Source organism: Saccostrea cucullata, unplaced genomic scaffold (assembly GCF_032062105.1).
Source record: "Saccostrea cucullata isolate Sc308-1 unplaced genomic scaffold, CSIRO_AGI_Scuc_v1 ctg2641, whole genome shotgun sequence".
In the NCBI taxonomy this organism is placed as follows: domain Eukaryota; kingdom Metazoa; phylum Mollusca; class Bivalvia; order Ostreida; family Ostreidae; genus Saccostrea; species Saccostrea cuccullata.
The window spans coordinates 20,819-43,914 of record NW_026935468.1 but is presented as its reverse complement, the minus strand read 5'-3'; the positions used below and the strand labels follow the sequence as shown (position 1 = coordinate 43,914).

The window sequence follows — 23,096 nt, the reverse complement described above, 5'->3', positions numbered from 1 at the left end:
ATGTTCGACTAAGGAAAATAAATATTTTGACATCCCTACCCTAAATGCAAGATAAATTACTTTCACATGCAAAAGAAATATGCCACCATTAATTCTGCTATATGTACATGTAAGATTTTTAAAATACGTGATTTATGTAGACCAGTACATGTAATTGTATTGAAAATCGTATTTTCTCTCGAGTTACTTAAAATATCTTTCACAAATAATTTGAAACTCTCAGCAAAATAAGCAGAATTTATGTAAAAATCCTGATATGATATTATTATTAACCCCCCCCCCCTTTCTAATCCCTATGGTAATAAAATCGAGCTCGGGATTCAAATATATTTCCGATCTCGTGTAAATTACACTCGAATTTCGCCACACGACTGACTGTGACAGAAAAATTGTAATCATTGGTTTGATACTTGGATTGAAATCTTCCTATCGTCGATTCCAGTTTTAAGGTATTGTACGGTAGAGACAGAGTAAAGAAAAACACTCTATTAAATGCTTTTAACTCGAAATTCCTCTGACAACTGTTTTTTGACATGTTCTTTGAACATGTTGATATGTAAAAATCATTATTTGTATTCATATATCCCATATGTGATTAATATGTCATACTTGTTGATATTTAACACATCAGTGCTATTTATACACTTAGTCTTTATGCATAGACGAATCAGGAAAAATTCATAAAAAGAAGAAATATAAAGAAATAAAAAAGAAATACATGTACTTTGTTCCTACCTATACAATATTTGGTAGGATAAGATTGGATTTTGTCAAAATGATGATGCAAATGTGATGAAATTTCAGATGAGTTATTAAGATGTCTAAAGCCACAAAGAGAAAACATGTCACAAAGGAAGTCCTAGATGAGTTTGTTCTGCCAACAGAAGATCAACAAATTGTCAGGGTATGTTCTACGACACATTCAGCTTTTAAATTTGAGTCACTCAGGCAATCTTTAAAACTTGTTTGTTTGCCTTCCCCTACCCACTGACAATTTAAAAGGGACCCAACTCGAAGGTCATTTTAACCTTCAGATTTTTTTTTTTAATTCAAACTTTTCTCATCTGAATAATAACTATTTTAACATCATATTTATCACCCTACCTACCAGATTTTTTTCTTATTTTGAGTCAAGAGGGGACTGGCAAACTTTTTTTTATTTGAAGATGACCTCAGTTCTCAGTTACTAGGGGAGGGGGGCACTGTTTAAATTTTTACTAAATTGATATAATACATAATTGCAAAAAATATAGAACAGAAATAAAATAATGATATAATATTTTACAGGTGACAGCTGGCAGGGGAAATAACTTGCATGAAGTAGAAACTGCCCAAAATGAGCGTTTCCTTGTCAGCATGCCAACACGATTCAGGAAAAATGTCTGGATCAAAAGAGGTATTTATCTTCTGTCTAGTTTGTTCTTGCACACTTTAATACCTTTTCTTAATGTTAAAAACTATATTAAAAGTAATTTTTATTATATTTATCACTTAATAATGAAAATTTCACATATTCATGATATTGGATATTAATAATAAGATCAGAAAGAAACATGTAATGATGAAATTAATTACCATTTAATTACCAAAATATACAATCCTCTTCTATACTGGCTGTAAGTGTTGCATGTTGTTGCTGATGTTGTTGCATGAGAAAGAAATTTATTGTGTGTTGTTGAATGTATAAAGGAAGCACTGTCTAGTTACATGTAGTAGAGTTCTTATAAAACTCACATCCTATAATGTATATAGTGATGTCATGTTATTTCCTTTTTATCATAGAGAAACTATGCATTGTGACATATTTTTTTTACCCCCGACTGAAGCCAGGTGTATGGAATTTTACACCTGACTTTGTAACCAATCAAAGCTCATGTTACAAGCTAGAAGCCTGTTATGCGTAAGACATTAATGATAGTTAGAACGTGCCACTGGGATAATTGCATAACAAGAGAAATCTGTTTTGCATAAATTATCCCATTTTTCCATCTATCTTTGATGTCCCCGGCATACCCAACAAACTAGACAGTGATCCCTTATATTTCCATTTCATTGTGAAATAAACTTGAAAATTTAGGTCTGAAAAATGTTGTCTGATAGCTAGATTTAAATTACATGAGGCCTCCCATGTCAATTTGAACAGTCACCGCCATTGATGCCAAAGACAAAGACAGCTGCACATGCATATTAGCCTATTAGGCTTCCTTAGCTCCTGATCTTTCACTTGGCGAAATTTACGTTCTAGTTGAATTATTAAGAAATCAACTCACCTAACCTTCAAAGAGTTATCACAAATAGAAATATATTGCAATATGACATAAAGTATTGTATATAGTTTAGGGTTAATTTGAAAATCTTCACCTAAGAAATCCATGTGTATTGTCAACCAAGGTGCAGCAGATGTTAATAATGGTTTTTCTAGGGGTTTAACATCAAACATTAGCAAGTAGCCTAGTGGATTCTGGATTGTAGTATGAGACGATGCTGTCAGACCTAAAAAAATTCTGTTTGTTATCTAGGAGACTATGTACTTATTGAGCCGATCCAAGAAGGTGAAAAGGTGAAGGCAGAAATTGCAGCTATACTTTATAAAGAGCAAATAAAGTATATCCAGGAAGAGGGAAAATGGTAAGCTGACAAGGAATAATTTATCTGGAATAGTTCAGAATTATTAAGGTTTATTAACCATCTGATAAGAGAGATAGCTCTTACTAGCATTAATGACTATTAGTCCCTCGAAAACTCTCAAAAAAGTGATTGAATTCTGTCAAATTTTAACATTGCAGAGTATGCTAAAACTACATGTATTTGCATTTCAATTATTAATTCACTTTCTTTGCTGGAATTACCGTATATACTCGCCTATAAATCGTTTTTTGGGAGTTAATCTGTGGTCCAAAAGTCTTTGTTTGACTTACAGGAAAGCTATGAAAAGAATGGTAATATATGAGGTCGGTCCCTCTGATATATAAGCTTATAAAATACAACCAACTTACACGCGGACCAACTTATAGGCGAGTATATACAGTATGTAATTCAAGCAAAACATTATAAGAGATATAATTTCCTTAAAATTGTTTTATAAATTGCATCTGTGTGCTTTAAAAAAAAAACTTGGAAAATTTTATTTTATTTACTCAATCTGCAGTTTTAAGATTAATTTTAATGTCATATAAAATGATGCAATTCCATTTCTATAGGCCGGCAGAATTTGTGCTAAAGGAGAACAATGCAGATGAGGGAATTCCAGCTGACATGCTGCCCCCTAGTGATGACGAAGATGAAGAAGGGGAATTAACTGTGGTCAATGCCAACAGAAGGCACATAGCGGTGTATGAAGAGAGTGAAGAGAACAGTTCTGAGGAGGAGGAGAGATAGGGGGCGGGGCTATGTGTGACAGTTAAAAAAATAAATCAAGTGGCTAAGGGTGTGCTGGTGACTGATCAACTTTTATTGCATGATTAATAACATTGTTACATATCACAAATTGCTATTTCAATCACATTCCTCTTATTGTACAATCTGATTATTTTGATAAAATATTCTAAATACATGTAAACAAACCAGGAAGTATGGACAAAAAAATCTTTTCATAAAAATTTTATAAATATTCGAAATGGAATTTAAATTAAGGAGAGCCTTCCTGGGGCCACTTCAACAGTTTCAGAATTCCATTCTGGCCCCTGGACTTGGGCCCTGGGCCATAGCGCCCATAGATTTCCAGCTGACATTCTTTCCTGGCAGACTTCCAGCCAATCTGTTGTGAAGTGGTGACTGGGAACCCCTTTGGGCGCAGTGAGGGGTAGATTGGAGGGAGTTTTAGACCTGGTGTTGAAGATCTACTGCCTCTATTTGATTTGGGTCTCACTTCCTGACCCATTAGCTGTCTGTTCAACTGTAATGATTGTCAATGAAATTCGTGAATTGATAATTCAAAATAAAGAATTTGTATATTATAAATTGATATCAAGAATTTTGTTTTTGTATAATTCTTCTTACTTCAGTACAACCAGATAGAATATATAGATTTAAAAACACTTACAATTCTGTATTCTTGCACTAAATATCCCCATCTTTCTGGCCATTTTTTCCTCTGAGATGTTATTTCATGCCTAATATGATCTTTCCTGGTAGAAGAATTCAGTCATGTTTTATAATGTGTAATCTTTTGAATATATTTCAGAGCTAATGGGGGATTTTTTAAAATGTTTTTTCTTTTATTATCATTAAGTTTGACTGTACATTTACAGTTATTCTTAGATATTTTAAACTTGATGGGACTGAAAAAAAGTTGCATTAGGATTTGAGATGATTGTATTGAAATATGTACATGTATTAACGGAAAATTGATTCTGACTTCCAAATTACTTCAACATATCCAGGGTTTTAAAGATATTGATGTATGAGATAACAGGGTAACAGGGAGAGGGCTAAAATAGGCTTCGCCTGCTGCCCAATCCCATTCACTTAATATGTGAATAAAATTTTGTATAAATAAAAAAAAAACCAAAAAACAGGGTTTCACTGTATTTACAATGCATTCCCAGGACTCAGAACAAAGGTTTAGCTAAAGATTGGGAGAATTCAGAAAACCCAAAACACAAAGGTTTTGATCTATAAAAAGGATATTATGACTAACACAGTCTTCTGGAAATGGCAGAGCTTCTGACAACCAATTTAATTTTAAGATAGAATACTTAAGAATTGTTAATTCAGTACATGAACTAGGTTCTTCATACTTATTCAGTTAAATAAATAGAATGTGCAGAAAGTTTATTTTTAAAAGCTGCCAATTGACAAAGGTTAAAAACAATTTTTGCTTGCATGATCGAATTCATGTATTATAGTGTAGTGTTATGGTAATATAGTAACAAATTAAGTTTAAAAAAAAGTTGTAACCTACAACCCGACCTCAACCGAAACAGGATCTCCGAGTTTGGAGATTGTTTTTCCTTTTTTTGAAAGGGGGGGGGGTCAAAGCTTTTTAGCTCACCTGAGCCAAAGGCTCAAAGCTTTTCTAGTTGTCTCAACTTTTCTTTTCGAGCCAAAGGTATCCTTAGGTAAGGGGGATTCCACAATGGGGAGATAATCAGTGAAAATTATATGTTCTTACCACTGTGCCAGGAATATAAACAATGGCCGATCAAAGTTTTACATAGGAATATATACGAAAATTCTTTAAAAATCTTCTTCTCAAGAACCACTGTGCCAGGAAGGATGAAACTTATAGGGAAGCATCCTCAGGTCGTGTAGATTCAGGTTTGCTCAAATCATGACCCCCAGGGGTAGGGCTGGGCCATAATGGCCAAAGTTTTACAATGAAATATATATGAAAATTCTTTAAAAATCTTCTTCTAAAGAATATAGCAAAGGCATGAATGATCATATTTATATGGAAGCTTCCTCAGGTAGTCTAGATTCAGGTTTGTTCAAATCATGACCCCTGGGGGTAGGGTGGGGCCACAATGGTTGATCAAAGTTTTCCATTGAAATATATACTAGGGAAATTCTTTAAAAATCTTCTCGAGAATAGCAAAGGCATGAATGATCATATTTTTATGAAAGCATCCTCAGGTAGTGGAGATTCAAGTTTGTTCGAACCATGGCCCCTGGGGGTTGGGCGGGGCTTCAATGGCCGATCAAAGTTTTACATAGAAATATATAGGGAAATTCTTTAAAAATCTACTTCTCAAGAATAGCAAAGACATGAATGATCATATATTTATGGAAGCATCCTCAGGTAGTAGACTTTCAATTTTGTTCAAATCATGACCCCTTGGGGTAGGGCCGGGCCACAAAATCAAATCCAAGTTTTACATTAGAAACGTAGAAAAAATCTTTTAAAATCTTCTTTTCAAGAATAGCAAAGCCATGATTAGTCCTATTTATATGGAGGCATTCTCAGGTAGTGTAGATTCAATTTTGTTCAAGTCCTGACCCCTGGGGGGTAGGGCGGGGCCACAATGTAAGTTCAAATGTAAAGGGCAATAAAGCCACAGGTAGTCAAAGAAATATGCAAGCATCCTTAGTGTAGATTCAAGTTTGTTCAGGTCATACCCTCTCCCTTTTAAGGATTGGTTGGGACCACTATTGGGTTTAAACTTTTCAATAATAAACTGATTTCTGCTTTTTTCCTAGCCACATTGTTCAGGTGAGCGATGTGGCCCATGGGCCTCTTGTTTTTTAGGTAAGTTGAATTTTCTTCCTCTTTCCCCCTTTCAAAATCGATTCTGCATCCTATTTCTCACTTTGCCTCCTTTATGAGATAACATTGTTGTTGTTACGTTGCGATGCGCTCAGGTAACAGTATTGATATGGAAGGTTGAAAATTGCAAATGGCACAGGAAACAATCTTTCATGTACAGTTTATACAAACCGTTAACATTTGGTTGTATGAGTTGATCTTTTTCAGATTTCATAGATCTAGACATGTGTAAAAATTAACAAGTATTGGGAACCAACCATTAAACGTTAGAATTGGTTTTTTGTCTTTAAAATTAAAACTATTTCAATTTATCCACCAAAATATACGATAAAAAGTTTTTCATTTTATTTTTGAAAAACTGAAGTAATCTACCGTTAACTTAACTTTTTTTTTATATGAATGGCGTTCAAGTAATCTAACCTTTATATTTATTTTATAGCAAGATTGCAAAAATGTAAACGACTAAACGGTTTTATATTTTCTGCATTTACACAGAAAATAAGTGCATGATAGTGAACAAAGAAATATACATTGAAAATAATGTTGCTGGAAAGTTCCCAGCCTTCAGTGTAAAATTGAAATATGAAAGCATGTTTTTCTACCATATTTGAGACAAATAGTTTATTTTATGCTATAAAAATGTTAGTTTGGAACAGAACGGAATTTTCTTTTTTGTTTAAAACTTTGCCAATGAGGTTTTTTTCTCTCTAGCAAACAAACCTTTACATTTTTTTAGCCAAATTCTTAGCCCGAAAGTTTATTTTAAAACTCGGCCGTTGAGGTTTATTTTCGCTCTAGAAAACAAACCTTTACATTTTTGGACCAAATTCGTAGCCCGAAATTTTATATTTAAAAAAATCGAATTAGTTTCTCTCTTTGGTTATTATTCCTTTGTCCAGTCATCATCTAAGAAGGTTGATTGTCAGATGTATCAATAAGTGAATAATAAAAGGAAAGAAATACAAAGCGCATATGAAATGAAAGAATCGATGTTACAGCTACAAGTGGATTCTGTCGAGTTCGTAAAAAGTTTCAAATTAAATCTTAAAAAGAAATGAAAGAATTCGCTAAGATTACGAAAGATAAGTGACTAGAGTGAACTTTTTTGATGGGATTAAATGCACAAAAAGCACATCAATTCATCTACATAGTCTCTCTCTTTTTTATGCGCCCTAATCGATAGATCCGAAGCGTATATTGTTTTTGTCCTGTCTGTTTATCTGTTTGTCTGTTTATATGTTTAGCTGTTTGTCTGTCTGTCTGTTGTCAACTTTAACCTTCGCCATAACTTTTGAACCATGACAGGTAGAGACTTCATATTTGATATGCATACTCCGCTAATTAAGTTCTTTCAAATGACACCAAGGTCAATGACCTTGTGACCTTGAGTTTGACCTATATACTAAAAATAGATTTTTCGAATTTTCGCCATAACTTTTGAAGCGAAGGAGATAGAGATTTTATATTTACTATCTGCTAGAAATAATTTTTTGGAATTTTGTTGTCGTCGGGCGCATAGTGTTTCACAAACACATCTTGTTTTTTGGTTTGAAAATCTAGTAGAACAAAACTGGAGGAATTATCCAGATTACATAGAAAATGTATTATATTGTAAATGTCAATCAATAAAAGATATTTTTTAAAAATCAAAACATACATAAGAATATATATATAAACATACTATTATTATTATTAATAAATTATACACAATTTACTTACCAAATCTGGTCATTGTGAACAAAGTTTATGTGATTTTTTAGAGGCTGTAAGTTGGCCATATCATCAAATGTGTGACGTCATAATAGACATGTCGCTATTGTGACGTCGCAAAGGCTTGACAGAGTTTCACTGTGACGTCATAATCGTAGCTTTCAGAAGATGTTATCTAATGAAAATACTTCACCGAAGGAACTTATATATATGGCACGCCAAATTCACAAAAATGAGCAAAACATAGTTTCACAGTCGATAAACTAGGTTTATCGGTTGTAAACTATAGTTTACTGACTGTAAACTATAGTTAACAACGTCAATCTATATTTTACATCTGTAAATCATAGTTAACGCGATAATCTATGTTTCACAACCGTAAACTATACTTAACACCAAAAACAATCACTTGCGATCGCAAAACATAGATTATCTGATAAATACAGTTTCACGATTTGTAGACTATGGTTTACAACTCTTAATTATAGTTAACGATCGTAAATTATAGTTTACAGACGTGAATCTAATTAGTATGTTTATCAATAAAATCTATTGTTAGCGTTTTATTACAGACAGATAAACTTAGATTAGCATTCGTAAACTATAGTTAACAACCGTTACATATAGTTTTACAGATGAAAACTGTAATTAACGAATTGTAAACTATAGTTCACGGTTTGTAAACTATAGTTTACAGTCGATAAACCTAGTTTATCAATTGTGAAACAAGGTTTAGCACGCCAAATTCACAAAATGAGCTAATCATAGTTTCACAGTCGATAAACTAGGTTTATCGGTTGTAAACTATAGTTTACGGACTTTTAACTATAGTTAACAACGTTAATCTATATTTTACGTCTGTAAACCATAGTTAACGCGATAATCTATGTTTCACAACCGTAAACTATACTTAACACCAAAAACAATCAATTGCGATCGCAAAACATAGATTATCTGATAAATACAGTTTCACGATTTGTAAACTATGGTTTACAACTCTTAACTATAGTTAACATCGTAAATTATAGTTTACAGACGTGAATCTATGTTTATCAACAAAATCTATTGTTAACGTTTTATTATAGACAGATAAACTTAGATTAAACTATAGTTAACAACCGTTAAATATAGTTTTACAGATGAAAACTATACTTAACGAATCGTTAATTATAGTTTACGGTTTGTAAACTATAGTTTACAGTCGATAAACCTAGTTTATCAATTGTGAAACTAGGTTTAGCTCATTTTTGTGAATTTGGCGTGCCATACTTATAGGCACCTAAATTTTTTTTTAATTCAACTTAACTTTTTCACGAGGAATCACGGATATCAAGAATAATCAAACATGTACAGTAAAACATGGTTATAGCGAACACGCGAATAACGCATTCACGCTTATATTCCATGTGGTGAAAAAATTACGTTTATTGAAACAAAATTGTTCGTCCTTGGCACTTCGCTAAAAGAATTCTTTACTGTGTTTCAACCGTTTACACGCTTTGCAAATTAAGAGAATTCTCATTTATGCATGAAACATTTGGCGATTCTAAATGATCATACTCGTACATAACAAAATAGTGTAAAATAAAGTGTAAAATATATATCAACATTGTACAATATGTCAAGATGTCACTCACATAGATTTCATATGGTTATGTAGGTGTGACGCAAGATTTTACCCGCAATAAAAACTCATTCTCTTTTAAGATTAATATAAATAACCCTTACTGCATTTGTATAGTGCACAAATCAAGGCAGCAGATAAAAATAAAAGCATATTCAGAAATTTTATTAAATGCTATTATCCTGAATACATCGTTCATTTTCTGAACGATATGACAAAAAATCCATATTTATAAAATTGACAATATTTTGTTAGATATTAAAATATTGAAAACACAAAAGGATTAGGAGGCATTCTAGTAGATCTAGTTTGTTGACTTGTGATACACCTGCACTAATGGAGGATGAAATGGGAGGACAAGGATAATTTTCTGCCATTAGTTCATTCTCATACAGCGCTGCTCCAAAAGTCCAGTCTGCAAATACAAAATAAGGCACTTAAAAATTGTGTAAAAACGGCTACATCAAGTCTCAAAACTTACTCATAATAAGCAAATGACTTTTCAAGAGTCAAAATAAAGGTATTAAAGTCTCACCTAATGATTTCCCTTTGATCTTCAATGTCGAGTAAATTCTGTCGGTGTTGACCGGAAATCCATAAGAAAAGGTCAGTAACTCTGTAATGTACAGCCCCATCATGCACCGACGTGAGGCGAACTCTCTACGTATCTTATACACGGACACTGCATAATCTATGGTCTGGAAAAATTTAAAAACAGTTAGAACATGCAGTTTGTAACGACTGCAGTATTTTGAAATAATGTCCCCCCAAAAATACCCAACTGCTTTATCGCCCATAAAAATTAAGTGGTATACACATCAGAACTTTTTTTTAAATTGAGTGATCCCGCTTGAAGATATTTCCTCTCTGGATACTTACACAATCATGTAATTTGGAATATCTTTCATTCAATAAAATTGTGAACAAGATCTATATTATTAATAGCAATGTTTCAGTCAAATTATTAATTTATAAAAGTTTACATGCTATACACATGTATCATTTGGTTAAGCTTTTATACCTTGGTACAATATATATGCGCAGTTTTGTTTAGTTTATCGATATCAAGTCTTCCAGAAGAGTCTGTAGCATTGAGATCAGTAGTGACGTAGGCATAAACAGCGATGGCGTAGAATTTGTCGGAACCCACAGATGGTTGATAGATAGAACCTATTGCGCATGGCTTTGGGTAACAAGTGTCGTGAGCCTCCTTAAGAAACTTTGATAAAATACTGAAACATTCCGTAGGAGAGCCAGATCCCCGGAATGTTACTGTTTTGTCTCCGGCGTCGTATGTGTAACTGTCATCTGAAAAAAATCGATCATACAGTAAAACTCGTTTATAAAGAACTCGGTTATAAGTTCATCTGGGATATAAGGATTTTGAATGAATGCCTTAAAGAACTTTTCTTTGTGTTCCTTCAGTCCATGCATGGATATAGAAAATCTCGATTAACGAGGCTGGGGGTGGCAGCCATTTTCAGACTATTTCGATCTCCTTTAAAAGAAGAGCTCCATATAAAGATATACAAAAATGATCAAATTTTAAAACTAAAATGTATGGATTTTTTCTTTACCAAATGATAGTTGACAGCTTAAGATACCATATCTTAAAATATAAGTTAAATCTGGTGGTTAATTTGTAATTAATTTGTTGACCTCCCAGCCTCCTTAAAAGGAAGTAAATTCAAAATCACAGAAAATTCAATCATTATAACCAAGATTTAGTGTATTATTTTTATAAAAGGAAATCCAGTTTATGTGTGTGTTGATAAGTTTATGATTGTAATTATCTATAATTTTCAGAAGTTGATTATGTTAATTATCTTTAGACTTCCTTACTTATCAATGTACACGGATTATGAATATCCGTCTCCCGCGGGTTGTGTTCGATTAGATACTCGTCAATCCTTCGATGAATATAATTCATCCCAAAATTTAGATAACTGTGTGAGTAGAGATTGTAGATTCGTCCCGCTATTCGGAGTGTAAACATGTGAGCTAAGAGAGGTCCGTCTGGGAGAAAGGTGATTTGTGTGGATCCGCCCCCCATTTCTAGCACACCAACACCTTTGGACAGGGATCTAAAAATATACTCTTGCTATTCATTCTTTCTCAAACTGAATATCTTAGATAAATTGAATTGAAGGAATGTCTTCTTTAAATACCAGTTGTAAATCATTTGTTTGCTTCTTACTGATTAGAGGCGAGAAATCCATTATGATAGTTTGCAGTAATCCAAGCGAACACACCTTCCTCTTCGCCAGAGATAATTCGGACGCTTCTTTCGCTGTATTTGAATTTGTGGTTTCTTTTATCAGACAAAACACTTCGCACGGAGCTCATTAAATTCCTGGCTTTTTCTTCTTTTAAAAATCGAAGACCTGTACACAAAAGACAAGTAGTGAAAATTATTCGAAAGATTATAGTAATATTTTTATTTAAATGGCCAGTGTTTGATAGAATTTGACTACCTGCAGTTGCAAAGAGGTAAATATGACTCTTGTTCTGAGCATAGAAAGGAATGTTTGATTCCGCAATTGAGGTTATATTTCGGATATATTGCGGAACTGAATTTAAGTCATCCTCAAATGAACTTAATGCTGGTTTTATTTTTTGGGAGAATTCTTCAGTAATGTTGAATATTGATGAAGTAGTTCTGCGCTCGGGCCATGAATACACTATAACTGTTGTACCAGAACTTCCAGCATCAAGCATTACACAATATTGAATCGTCTTAGCGCATGTCCTGTCTGTCCATAAGAGAATCGCCATACTAATGATGATATAAATACGGATAACCATCTCCTGTATAATGAAATGTCAGTCTGATATAAATTTGAAGTATTTAAATGAATATGTTTGCAGGAAAATTATTCAGAAAACTCAAATGACCCTTTACCATTTTCTAGTATTTATGTATATAAAAATGCATTAAATACGTTTGCATTGAAATGCTGTGAAATAACTTCCTTTTGCATCAAATGTTGCCCTGTGATTTGGGGGGAGGGAATTAAAGGAATTCGCAGATAGTCATTTCTTTCTAAATCAATGTACAGCTCTTGAAAACTGCAGCGAATGTTGTCGAACAAGTCTCGACTGTTCAACCACAGGGGCATCTTATCCACTCTGTTCTATACTTCACATAAAAAAATACACGTGTATTTTTATATGTGAAGTAGAGAACAGAGTGGATAAGTTGTCCCTGTGTTCACGTTAGTATTTCGCCTACATAACTTTTTGAATAAAAATATTCAAACAAGACTACATGTAAATTTTAATTTTGGATGAAATGTAGCGCAGTACCTTAATTTTTCAAATGTTTTCTTTTCATTCATTTAATTTGTTAAAATTGCACTTAGAAATCTGTAATTGACAGTGTTAATTTTTAAAGAAAATTTTAAGCATGTACATATAACAGTATTGATGAAAACAGTGGGGGTACGGTTGGTCTTTTTATACGTAACAGGGAACAGCCTCAATTGCACGATATAGCTGACTGCACCTTTATATAGGATAAATGATGCGAATCTTCTAACTGGTCTGATCGTTGTGATATGGTCAACAGACTGTGAATCTAAATGACTTGAACTTTTCAGTCGATAAGTTGTTTAGTAAGATGTTTTTAAGCAATATTTATCGTATTTGTTTCATCCGTTTTATCCAAACATTACTTAAATATGTTTGTCTGTAGATTGCTTACATTCTATATTACATTTTTTCCAGCATTACAATAATCAAAAATCTCGAATGTTTATTTAATTCGCACAACTGTGCCCGTGTCAATTCAAATTTTTCATACAATGTACTAGTATATTGCCAGGGGTCATACATGTACATTCAAATATTCATAAAGATATTTAGTATGCAATCTCTTTAGTCTTGGACACCTTCATTTCAAAATGACATGAAAATGCAAATGATTTTCAAATCTAATCAATGATAGAGCTCGAGATAAATAAATCAAGATTTCAGAATATTCGATAGTTTTACGATATTTTTTGCTAAAGAGATGAAAGGAAAAACCGATATCACAATAAACATGCATATATATTTTATCTTACCTTTGTATGAAACTTTCTCTCTCGTGAATCATGGGAATATATTTAAAGGTAATAATGAAAGAGGTCACTCCGAACAGCTGATCGAGAAAAAGTGGGAATTAATGTCCATCTAACAGTAACCTCTTAGGACATTGCACGTCTCAGGAGTTTGAATAGAAAACAAAATATCCTAAAGGTATACTTTACAACTTCAACAATACCTTTGTTGCAAAAAGTCCAATGGTGTCTCAGGATGATCCCTAATGCTCTTTACAAGTAGTAAACACTTCTTTGATATTTAGTGCTCCCACCATTTAATAATTATGCGCCAAGCAAGATGAGTTCAGTTTATTATTGATAACGTATGTTTGTATAGTTTAAGAGCGGTAAATGCTATAGAAAAAAATCAGAAAAGACGACTCAGCAAAACATTTGTTCAGTATGTGCATGTTAATGAAATTAATGATGCCGCTGAGAATATGTTAAGATGTACAGACATTCTGAAAATGAGTATATGCAGGGAACAAATAATATTTCTTACGATAGCTAAAGTATAGAAATTTAGTGTTGATTTCCCTTTATAATAATGTAAAATTTGTAATTTGAAAAAAATTGCGTATCTTATTTCCAAATATTATAATGCAAGAGAACACAGATAACTGACATCCATGGTAAGTAAGAAGTTTACACATTTTTATGTAAAATTTTGAAAATTTATGTTTAAATTATCTACAAAATAATAAGTACCTTCTTGTGATAGGTTATCTTGACAAATGATGTATCTTTTATGCAATATAATTTGCAACAAAAAATAAATAGATAAATAAAATAAATAATTTTATTTACCTTTAAAAAAGATCAGAGATCAAAGTTTATGTACATTTGTAATATGCACACATCTGAAATGTATACATTTGAGCTGTGAAATATTAAAGTTCCCATCTTGAGAACTGCAAGCGGAGACAATGTTTACTACATGCATATTATGCAAAATAAAAGTACCCTGTAAATGCATTAGAATTATACGAGGGTTAATTCAAAAGTACACGTTACGTTTTGTACTTATTTTCAAGATGGAAATTTTCAAATGTACAAATGTAAGAATTTTTAAAATCATTTTAAAGAAAATACCTTTTGATGAACTTTACAGGCGTTTCTATACAAAATATTGTTATTTGGTACATTATTTACCTAAGATGATATATCTCCTGCAGTTTTCAGAACTGTTTTAAATGGAATAAGCTGAGAAAGTACTAAATTTAAATGTACCTTTTAACATTACACAAGTGAATACCGTAGTTTGGGTGAATGCATTTCGTTTATTTTCTTAACATAACAATAAACACACACTCGTATACTATACAATATATGCATATAAATAAATTCACATTAGTGTTTCAGAATCGAACGGAAAACAAAACACTATCGATTATTGAATTGAATCGGAAACATCATAAGATATCAGTTCATAATCATGGAGTCATGTGGTTGTTTTACGTACAAAGGGTGTTTAGAAAACATGCAACCTTTTACTTTCCTCACTCTATTGATATGCAAACAGAAACATATGAAAATGTTATTTAGAATTATGCTAAAATGACTTTTAAATTTTTTACTGATAACAAAAATTTGGAAATAATTATCAATTGAATTAATTATGACGTCATATTTGACATCACTGAAAAAAAACCCATATAATTTCATTCTTGATACATGTATGAAATTTAATAAGAAGCAATCATCACAAGCTCCGAAACTGCTTTAAGAAAGCATGCCACCGGTTCATGTAATTAGGACAATGAAAATAAGGTTTACAGAATGCAAAAGACTTACTTAGTAATATAAGGTGAAAGTTGTAGGCCAATAAATCTGTAAAATTTTGAAGCTCATAGAAGAGTCAATGCACGATCGAAGAAAAGGAAATATTGGATGAAAAGACAATAAGAAGACGAACATATTTTGAATGTTACAACAGAGGCATGGTTCTAGAGACTCACATGAAATCCTTCAGCAAACTAACTGAGCCTGTGAACAAATGTGACTCAAAATTGAGCAAGTCAAATGTATATCGAATGCCGATATATGTTTTGAATCTTAAAACCTTGGGCTGGTTAAAACAAATGTTCAACTCATTCAAGTCCATTAAATTGGGCCTCCACTCTCACCTGACCTAAATCTCCTTGACTTTTATCTGTGAGGATATTTAGAGGTCACAGTTTATAAAACACACGACAAAACAACAAATGAAATCAAAATAATTCGAAAAATAAGACCTCATTCATTACCAAGAGACTTTGCACTAGTAATGAGAACTTTCTTGCATCATTCAGCAAAAATGATGCCATTTCGAACATATTTTGTTAATAAGTAAAACTTACAAGTTTCTTTTTTTTCATTTTTAATTCATTATCTATTTGCCATATTAACTCTGTTATATTTTCATAAGAATAAATCTTGAAATGGTGACTTTTGATTTAATATGATGGTTCATTGTATTGGTTAAAACATCAGTAAAATATAATTCAATGAAAATGGGTGCATGTTTTCTGAAACACACTGTATGTTCGAATCTGTCAAATAAAAATATGAAAAGACAACAGAGAAAGGATTAAGAGCCATTTTAGTTTGAGGATTTGTTCTGATACCCCTGCACTGGAAGTGAAGGATATTGGGGCGCAGGGATAGTCCTTGGCCAACAGTTCATTCTCGTACAACACCGCGCCAAATGTCCAATCTGAAAATACAACAGTATCGACAGGAATTCAATATTCATATAAACTGCTCTTGAACTCATAACAACATAATACCAGATTTTGTTTAGTTAAATGCAGGTGTTTTGGCTTTGTTATAAATTACATTTTTTAAATTTTTTATCGTTAATAATTTTGTTCATTTATATTTTTCGAATTGTAGAACGGAATCAATGCCGTATGTCAAAGCCTCACCGAGTGGGTTTCCATTGATTTCTAAAACAGAATAGATCCTTTCAGTGTTCACAGGAAACCCATAAGAGAATGTGAATAACTCGACCATGTAGAGCCCCGTCATACACGTGACTGAAGCAAACTCCGATGTTACTTTGTATGCAGATACCACATAGTCTAAAGTCTGAAAAATATTTCTTATTAAGAGAAGGATGTGAAGTTATCAATTCTAGCCTTGTTTTGCAGTCTTGAAGAAAGATATAACAATTTTTTTTTTTTAATTATAAGTAGGAAAATGTAACATACCAATTGATAAATCATACAAAATTACAATTTTTTTTAAATTTTAAAACAAATAGTGCAAAGCTTTAGTAAGATCATTGTTCTTTGTTATACCTTCAAAAACATCTACGAAAAAAGTCAAACATTTCTAATGTTTTGCTGAGCAGGCATAAAAAAATCGATGTTGGACCGCTAAGTGAGACGTTGGACCGATTACGTCACAGAATGGGCGGGGCTTAATCTAGTGATGGAGGTTACATTACGGAAGGCAGTACAAAATACATATATGTAAAAAATAATGAAATGAAAGGTATAACAAAACATTTATTGACTATGTCCTCGGGCAAAATGCGTTTTGTCGGCCTTCGAACCAAACGACCTCAGTCAGACAGTTTGGTTCTTGGGTCCGACAAAACGCATGTTGCCCTCAAACTCAGTCAATAAATGTATAATGTTGCAGTGTAATGATTAATATCTAATCCATTAGCTTGTTCAGACTGTATCTTCCATGCGAATATAAGAAACATATGGTCTAACAAAATGACTAACTTACAGCACCCGACTTGACATACCTTAGTACAATACGCATGCGCTGTTTTGTTAAGTTTATCGATATTAATTCTCCCTGAAGAGTCTGTAGCATTGAGATCGTTTGCGACTAAAGCATAAACTCCAATGGCGTAGAATTTGTCGGAACCCACAGATGGTTGATAGATAGAACCTATCGCACACGGCTTTGGATAACAAGTGTCTTGAGCCTCCCTAAGAAACATTGATAAAATCCTGAAACATTCCGAAGGAGACCCAGATCCCTGGAATGTTACTGTTTTGTTTCCAGTGTCGTATGCGTAGTTGTCATCTGAAACATACAAATTTCCAATGAAACAAAGTATAAATTTTGCTGGTGTGAATGATAGTTTGAGACTTTTACTATTTTTTATTCAGTTCTAACATTCATAGAATTATGCATCTTGACATTTTCTGGAACTAGATGTATACAGTTTCCAGACTTACTTATGGTATTGTCTACTTGTGTATCCAGTGTTTCATGTATGTACAACTGGAATCAGACCTTGAAGAATGGAATTAAAATGTATTGTTTTGTGTAAATCTTTTCATTATCTGTTTGTATACCAAGTTTTATTGCAATCAGTGTGGCAGGGGGAGTTTTTGGAGATCGTTTATGAGATTAAAACACATATACAAAATAATGTGTCTTTGTTACTTGTTGTTCGAATCGAACCTGTCTGAATTAAGATTTAAACACCAACAGCGTAACAGATGTACGGGTTGATGAATAACAGACTCTTAAATATATGGCATGGTTAAAAGTCGAAAAAGTTATGTACATCCAACGTACATTTCTAAAAAAAAATAATAATATGAAAATGCTTATCATTTTTAAATTCAGATGCCCGAATATTAATTTTCTTCATCCTTACTTGTCAGTGCACACGGGTTTGTGATCCTTGTGTAATGTGGATTTTGTTGGATAAGATATTTGTTGATTCTTCTATACATATAATCCATTCCAAAATTTAGATAACTGTGTGAGTAGAGATTGTAAATTCGTCCCGCTATTCGGATTGTAAACATGTGAGCTAAGAGAGGTCCATCTGGTAGAAAGGTGATTTGTGTGGATCCGCCCCCCATTTCTAGCACACCAACACCATGGGACAGGGACCTAGAAAATACAGAAATATATTGCAAACTTAATATCACAGGAACTAAATTTGATTTTTGATGATTATATTTGTGGTTTGAATTATATAAATAAGATTATCACTTATTAGAGGAGAGGAATCCATTATGGTAGTTTGCAGTAATCCAAGCGAACACGCCCTCCTCTTCGCCAGAGAGAATTCGGACGCTCCTTTCGCTGTAAATGAATTTGTTGATTCTTCTGTCGGACAAAATACGTCTCACTGTATTCATCAAGTTCCTAGCTTCTCCCTCTTTTAGAAATCGAAGACCTAGGAAAGAGTTCGAACTGGATTTGTTTTTAATGATAAAAAGAAATGCTCAAATTGACTTTTTTTGCATAAGATGGCTAATTGCTTATGTATGTTGATTACCTGCAGTTGCAAATAAATACAGGTGACTTTTATTATGAACATGATATGGTACTTCTGGCTCGGCGATTGAGGTCAAGTTACTAATATATTCCGGAACCGAATCTAATTTATTCTGAAATGAACTCAACGGTGGCTTTATATTTTTAGAAAATATTTCAGTGATGTTAAATGTTGAGAAAGTTGATCTTCTATCAGGCCATGAATACACTCTGACTCGTGTACCGGAACTCCCTGCATCAATCATGACACTATAATGTAATGTCATTGCGCATGCTCTGTCTGCCAAGAAGAGGCCAACCATGAAAATGACACATGTGGGCATTTTCTGAAATAGAACAAAAAATGTTCATCTCAACTTTATCATACAAGTTCAGAAATCATGTTCATTTAGATTAGGGAAAATTACCTGTACATGGATGGTTTTCTTTTTTTTTTTAAAGCAATGATGATTTTGAAAATACTTGATTTAAATTTTAAAATTGCATTTGAAGGGAGGAAAGGGAGTTTGTCTAGTAAGTTTCACCAATGCGGTAAAAGTTTTGCTAGATATAAATTTTGACACTTAATAACAATTAATTGTTGATATTAAGACTAAATGTTCTGAGGAATAATTCAAGGTATAAAAAATGTATTTAAAGATGACACCAAAGAAAATAACTGATATTTTCAGAATTCATTTTTATTAAACAATCACTACTCTTCAGATCTTTTATTTTGTTTTGTCATTTGCGATATTCTTACCATCGTTATTTAATACATATTATATTTTTTAAAAAAACTTGTTTTGAGCATGATTGCTGTTTAACAAACTCCATTATCAATACGCAAGTTTCGAGATTTTCTCCCTTGGTGCGCTCTTTCGTTGAGGAGGGGGGTTTCGTTGCCGCGTAAACAAACAAGTGGGACAGTTATTTATATATTGGATATATCGCATTATCAATATACTGAATTTTCATAACTATATAATTGTAAAGATGCACTTTTCAACTCAAGAGTAACCGAATTAATGTAAAAGCGTCTTTTTTTAAGCTAAAAAATCGGAACAAAAAAGAAAATATCAGTGGATGTGAGACTTTTCAGACGAGGGAAGAGAGATAAGGACCTCTAATAAATACAGTACACATGCATCTGAACATTGCACGTCGGCAATTTAAATGACACATTGATTATTTTCCTTATAACTTCAAAGAACCCACTTACTTTTTAGAAAATGTTTGTACAATCAAGAAAATCTTTTACTTTTTATAAAGACCACGACGTTTATTTCGTTTTCAAGTACCCTATAAATGAAAGTAGATTTGTAAATATACACAGTTGAGCTTGATAAAATCATAAAATGCATCACTCCTAACATTATTATCTTTCTATAACTTAAAATAATTTTTAAAAGCCATAAACATCGTTCATTTATATATGCATTTTTGTGTACAGAAACAACTTGTCCCACCTCCATGCTGAAATGGATACGTTTTGCGCCTCTGTCGTAGGAGAGTTACAATCTCGAAACCCGCGTATTGCGCTATGTTTAATCGTTTTTTAAAGATGATTTATCATTTTATTATGGAATGAACTTGCAAAGAATGATCCAGAAATATGTGTATGCATCGCATTCCAGACTTTTCTCGAGAAAAGTGTATAAATTTGTTTTAATTTTTCAAACAGATTGAATCACTGCATGTATCATCACGATAAAGGCAAAATTATCAACGACTTTTCCAATAAAATCAGACAGTATGATTTAAGTATCTTCATTTCTGACACCTTGTCATTGATCATTTGCAAAATTATTTTGTTAAAAATCATTTAATAGTACACACAATTACTCTGAAGTTGGTAAAAAAAAGATGCTTGAGTTTCTGAATCACAATTTTTATCTACAATGTATGTGGTTTTAGTTGACCAGTCCTTCCAACAATCTATTGGAATTCCCATGTGTACCAATTGGTCTTGTTATTAATATGTGTTCATATGAAGCAGAATTTGTCCAAAATCTTATAAATACATGTACGTGAAAAGAAGAAAACACTTGCTGTGACCTTCAACTCGACATTGTGATACATGTATATCAATGACGTATTGTCAATTTATAATGGTTATCTCCATTCTTATGTCAATACGATATATTCCGATGAACTTGAGATAAAAGATACCACAGAGTCTGACACATATGTTTCATATATGAAAATTTTACTTGAAAAAGACGTTAATGGTAATCTAACAACCAAGCTTTATGATAAACATCAATCATCAACTTCCCTTACTCATGCAGCAATATACCTTCATCACCTACATACGGAGTGTATATATCTCAGTTAGTTCGATACGCAAGAGCATGCTCTACCTATGTACAATTTCTAAAACGAGGTGAATTATTGACAAGCAAGTTGATGAAATAAGAATATCAGCCGCCAAAGGTGTTTATGTATAAAATTTTCATGCAAGCCAATCGGTTGATCATTGTCATGAAATTGAAAAATCTGACAGTTATTCCTTATATTTACATGTCCTTGATTCCGCCAATCCACGTGCTAGAAGCCCTGCTTCTTGTCTCTATTTGTCCCGCCCTGATTTTTTAAAACCACGCCTATCGATGAACCAGTACACTGATGAAGAAATAAATACTATTTGTAATTATATCTCAGACAAAGACATTGGAAATGTAAATATTTTTATATATGTGTCATGTTCTGAAATATTTACAATGACACACGCAGATAACAAACAGTATTCGAGATCAAAAGTCCATAAAACAATACAGTACAGGAGCAGAGCAAACAGGGACCTCCAAAACATAAGTAGTGGGATCAGGTGCCATGGAGGAGTGAGCATCCCCTGTCGACTGGTCACAATATATTCATATTCTTTTATCCAGAAAGAACTAAGTGACCCAATTGGTGAAATTTACTTTAAAATATTTTTTAATGTTAAAATCAATGCGGTCTTTTCATCACTGCGTATAGGTCGATGATCAAAATCCCTTTAAAAATGATTTTAGCGCCCCATAATTTCTAAAACAGCAGCAAAGTTTTATTGTGAAAGTTTCAATGAAGACTGAAATTCACAAGAAATCTAACACTATAGAATACTAGTATTTGACATTTTGATGAAATCACTTTTAATTGCAAAATGGGGCGTAATTTTTTTTCCTTTATTTTTTTTCTATTTTTTTTATGAAAATTTAATTCGTAATTCCTGTCTTGTTATTAATGAAATAAAATTTAAAGATTTATTTTTAAAGTATGAAAGTCTTTTTTTTACAATTTGACTGTATACTATACTTTCGTTATACATTAATTTTGTATATTAACTTACGCTTTAGAATTTTAAAATCCAGCAAGAAAATTTCTTTACCAATACGTAAGCAGAAAGATTTTTTTCTGTCTGCAGAATTTTGCAACCACGCAGCAGCAATGATTATACCTATCAATTTCATAATCCCAGTATTGTAACAGGCGGCTGGCCTTAATCTTTATTTCCACCGTAGATATTAACTTTTACACAGAAACTCCATGTGTTCTTTATAACTGTTTATTAAATCTTATCACAAACTTATAAACAAGTCAAAAGTTGATGCTCAAAACTGTGTTAGTCCCCTTACCAACACACGCCATTTTGTTAGGGTTTCATGAGTCTAACTTAGCATAAAGTTCTAGGTATACATCTATAACCAAAATGGGATTAAAAGGGGAGATAACTCTTATAACAAAGACTGCTTTATCAGCAGTAAATATGTGAAGATTATCAATGATTTACATTATAAGAGATTGTCAGTAATTCACTTGTCAGGATTTATATTGTTAGGATTTCTGGGTGTCAGGAATTGTAATTAGTGTCAGGAATTCTGAGTATCAACAAACTTTAAGTATAAACCAATTTTGAGAATTGCTTAATTTAAACATGGATATAACAAACAATTATCAAGCTCGCAATTTGAAGCAGAGCAAATAGAACCACGAAAAACAGAGGTGGGTTAAAGTGCCATTGAGGAGAAAACGTTCCCTGTCAACCAGCTACACCAGCCGTGTGCTCCTTGCAATGAACATTCAATAGGAAATGTTTGTGAACAGTTCATGAAAACTAATACATAGTATTTTGAATGCTAATTCGCAAAAATAATTTTTATTCCCCAGATTTAAGGTATTGTCCAACAAAGAAAATCATGAAAATGGTTAACAGCAGCTGGGAATCATTAAGAGATCATGAAATGTGCTTCGGAGGATAGAGGACACGAAA

The 23,096-nt window shown here is 32.6% G+C and overlaps 3 protein-coding genes across 5 annotated transcripts; 1 reads left to right on the top strand and 2 right to left on the bottom strand.

Moving 5' to 3' along the window:
- Positions 1–312: 312 nt before the first annotated feature.
- Positions 313–3,598, top strand: LOC134242934 (probable RNA-binding protein EIF1AD). Its single transcript, XM_062725134.1, has 5 exons — positions 313–449; positions 805–904; positions 1,288–1,396; positions 2,520–2,628; positions 3,201–3,598. The coding sequence occupies exons 2-5, from the start codon at positions 818–820 to the stop codon at positions 3,376–3,378; spliced, it is 483 nt and encodes a 160-aa protein (XP_062581118.1). The 5' UTR covers positions 313–449; positions 805–817; the 3' UTR covers positions 3,379–3,598.
- On the bottom strand, positions 3,431–13,764 carry LOC134242935 (uncharacterized). Its single transcript, XM_062725135.1, has 10 exons — positions 13,604–13,764; positions 12,014–12,347; positions 11,737–11,923; positions 11,382–11,623; positions 10,561–10,847; positions 10,075–10,237; positions 9,857–9,954; positions 7,581–7,600; positions 7,353–7,359; positions 3,431–3,895 (listed from the first exon to the last, which is right to left on the bottom strand). The coding sequence occupies exons 2-10, from the start codon at positions 12,342–12,344 to the stop codon at positions 3,629–3,631; spliced, it is 1,602 nt and encodes a 533-aa protein (XP_062581119.1). The 5' UTR covers positions 12,345–12,347; positions 13,604–13,764; the 3' UTR covers positions 3,431–3,628.
- Positions 13,765–14,881: 1,117 nt separating this feature from the next.
- LOC134242931 (ectonucleoside triphosphate diphosphohydrolase 3-like) lies at positions 14,882–22,311 on the bottom strand. 3 transcript variants are annotated; one of them, XM_062725131.1, is made up of 8 exons: positions 22,176–22,276; positions 21,365–21,466; positions 18,864–19,188; positions 18,575–18,761; positions 18,231–18,472; positions 17,361–17,647; positions 16,528–16,690; positions 14,882–16,316 (listed from the first exon to the last, which is right to left on the bottom strand). In XM_062725131.1, the coding sequence occupies exons 3-8, from the start codon at positions 19,183–19,185 to the stop codon at positions 16,156–16,158; spliced, it is 1,362 nt and encodes a 453-aa protein (XP_062581115.1). In that variant the 5' UTR covers positions 19,186–19,188; positions 21,365–21,466; positions 22,176–22,276; the 3' UTR covers positions 14,882–16,155. The 3 variants fall into 3 exon arrangements, with proteins under 3 accessions (XP_062581115.1, XP_062581116.1, XP_062581117.1); XM_062725132.1 differs by lacking the exon at positions 21,365–21,466 and having other exon boundaries at positions 22,176–22,289; XM_062725133.1 differs by lacking the exons at positions 18,864–19,188; positions 21,365–21,466 and having other exon boundaries at positions 22,176–22,311.
- Positions 22,312–23,096: the final 785 nt, after the last annotated feature.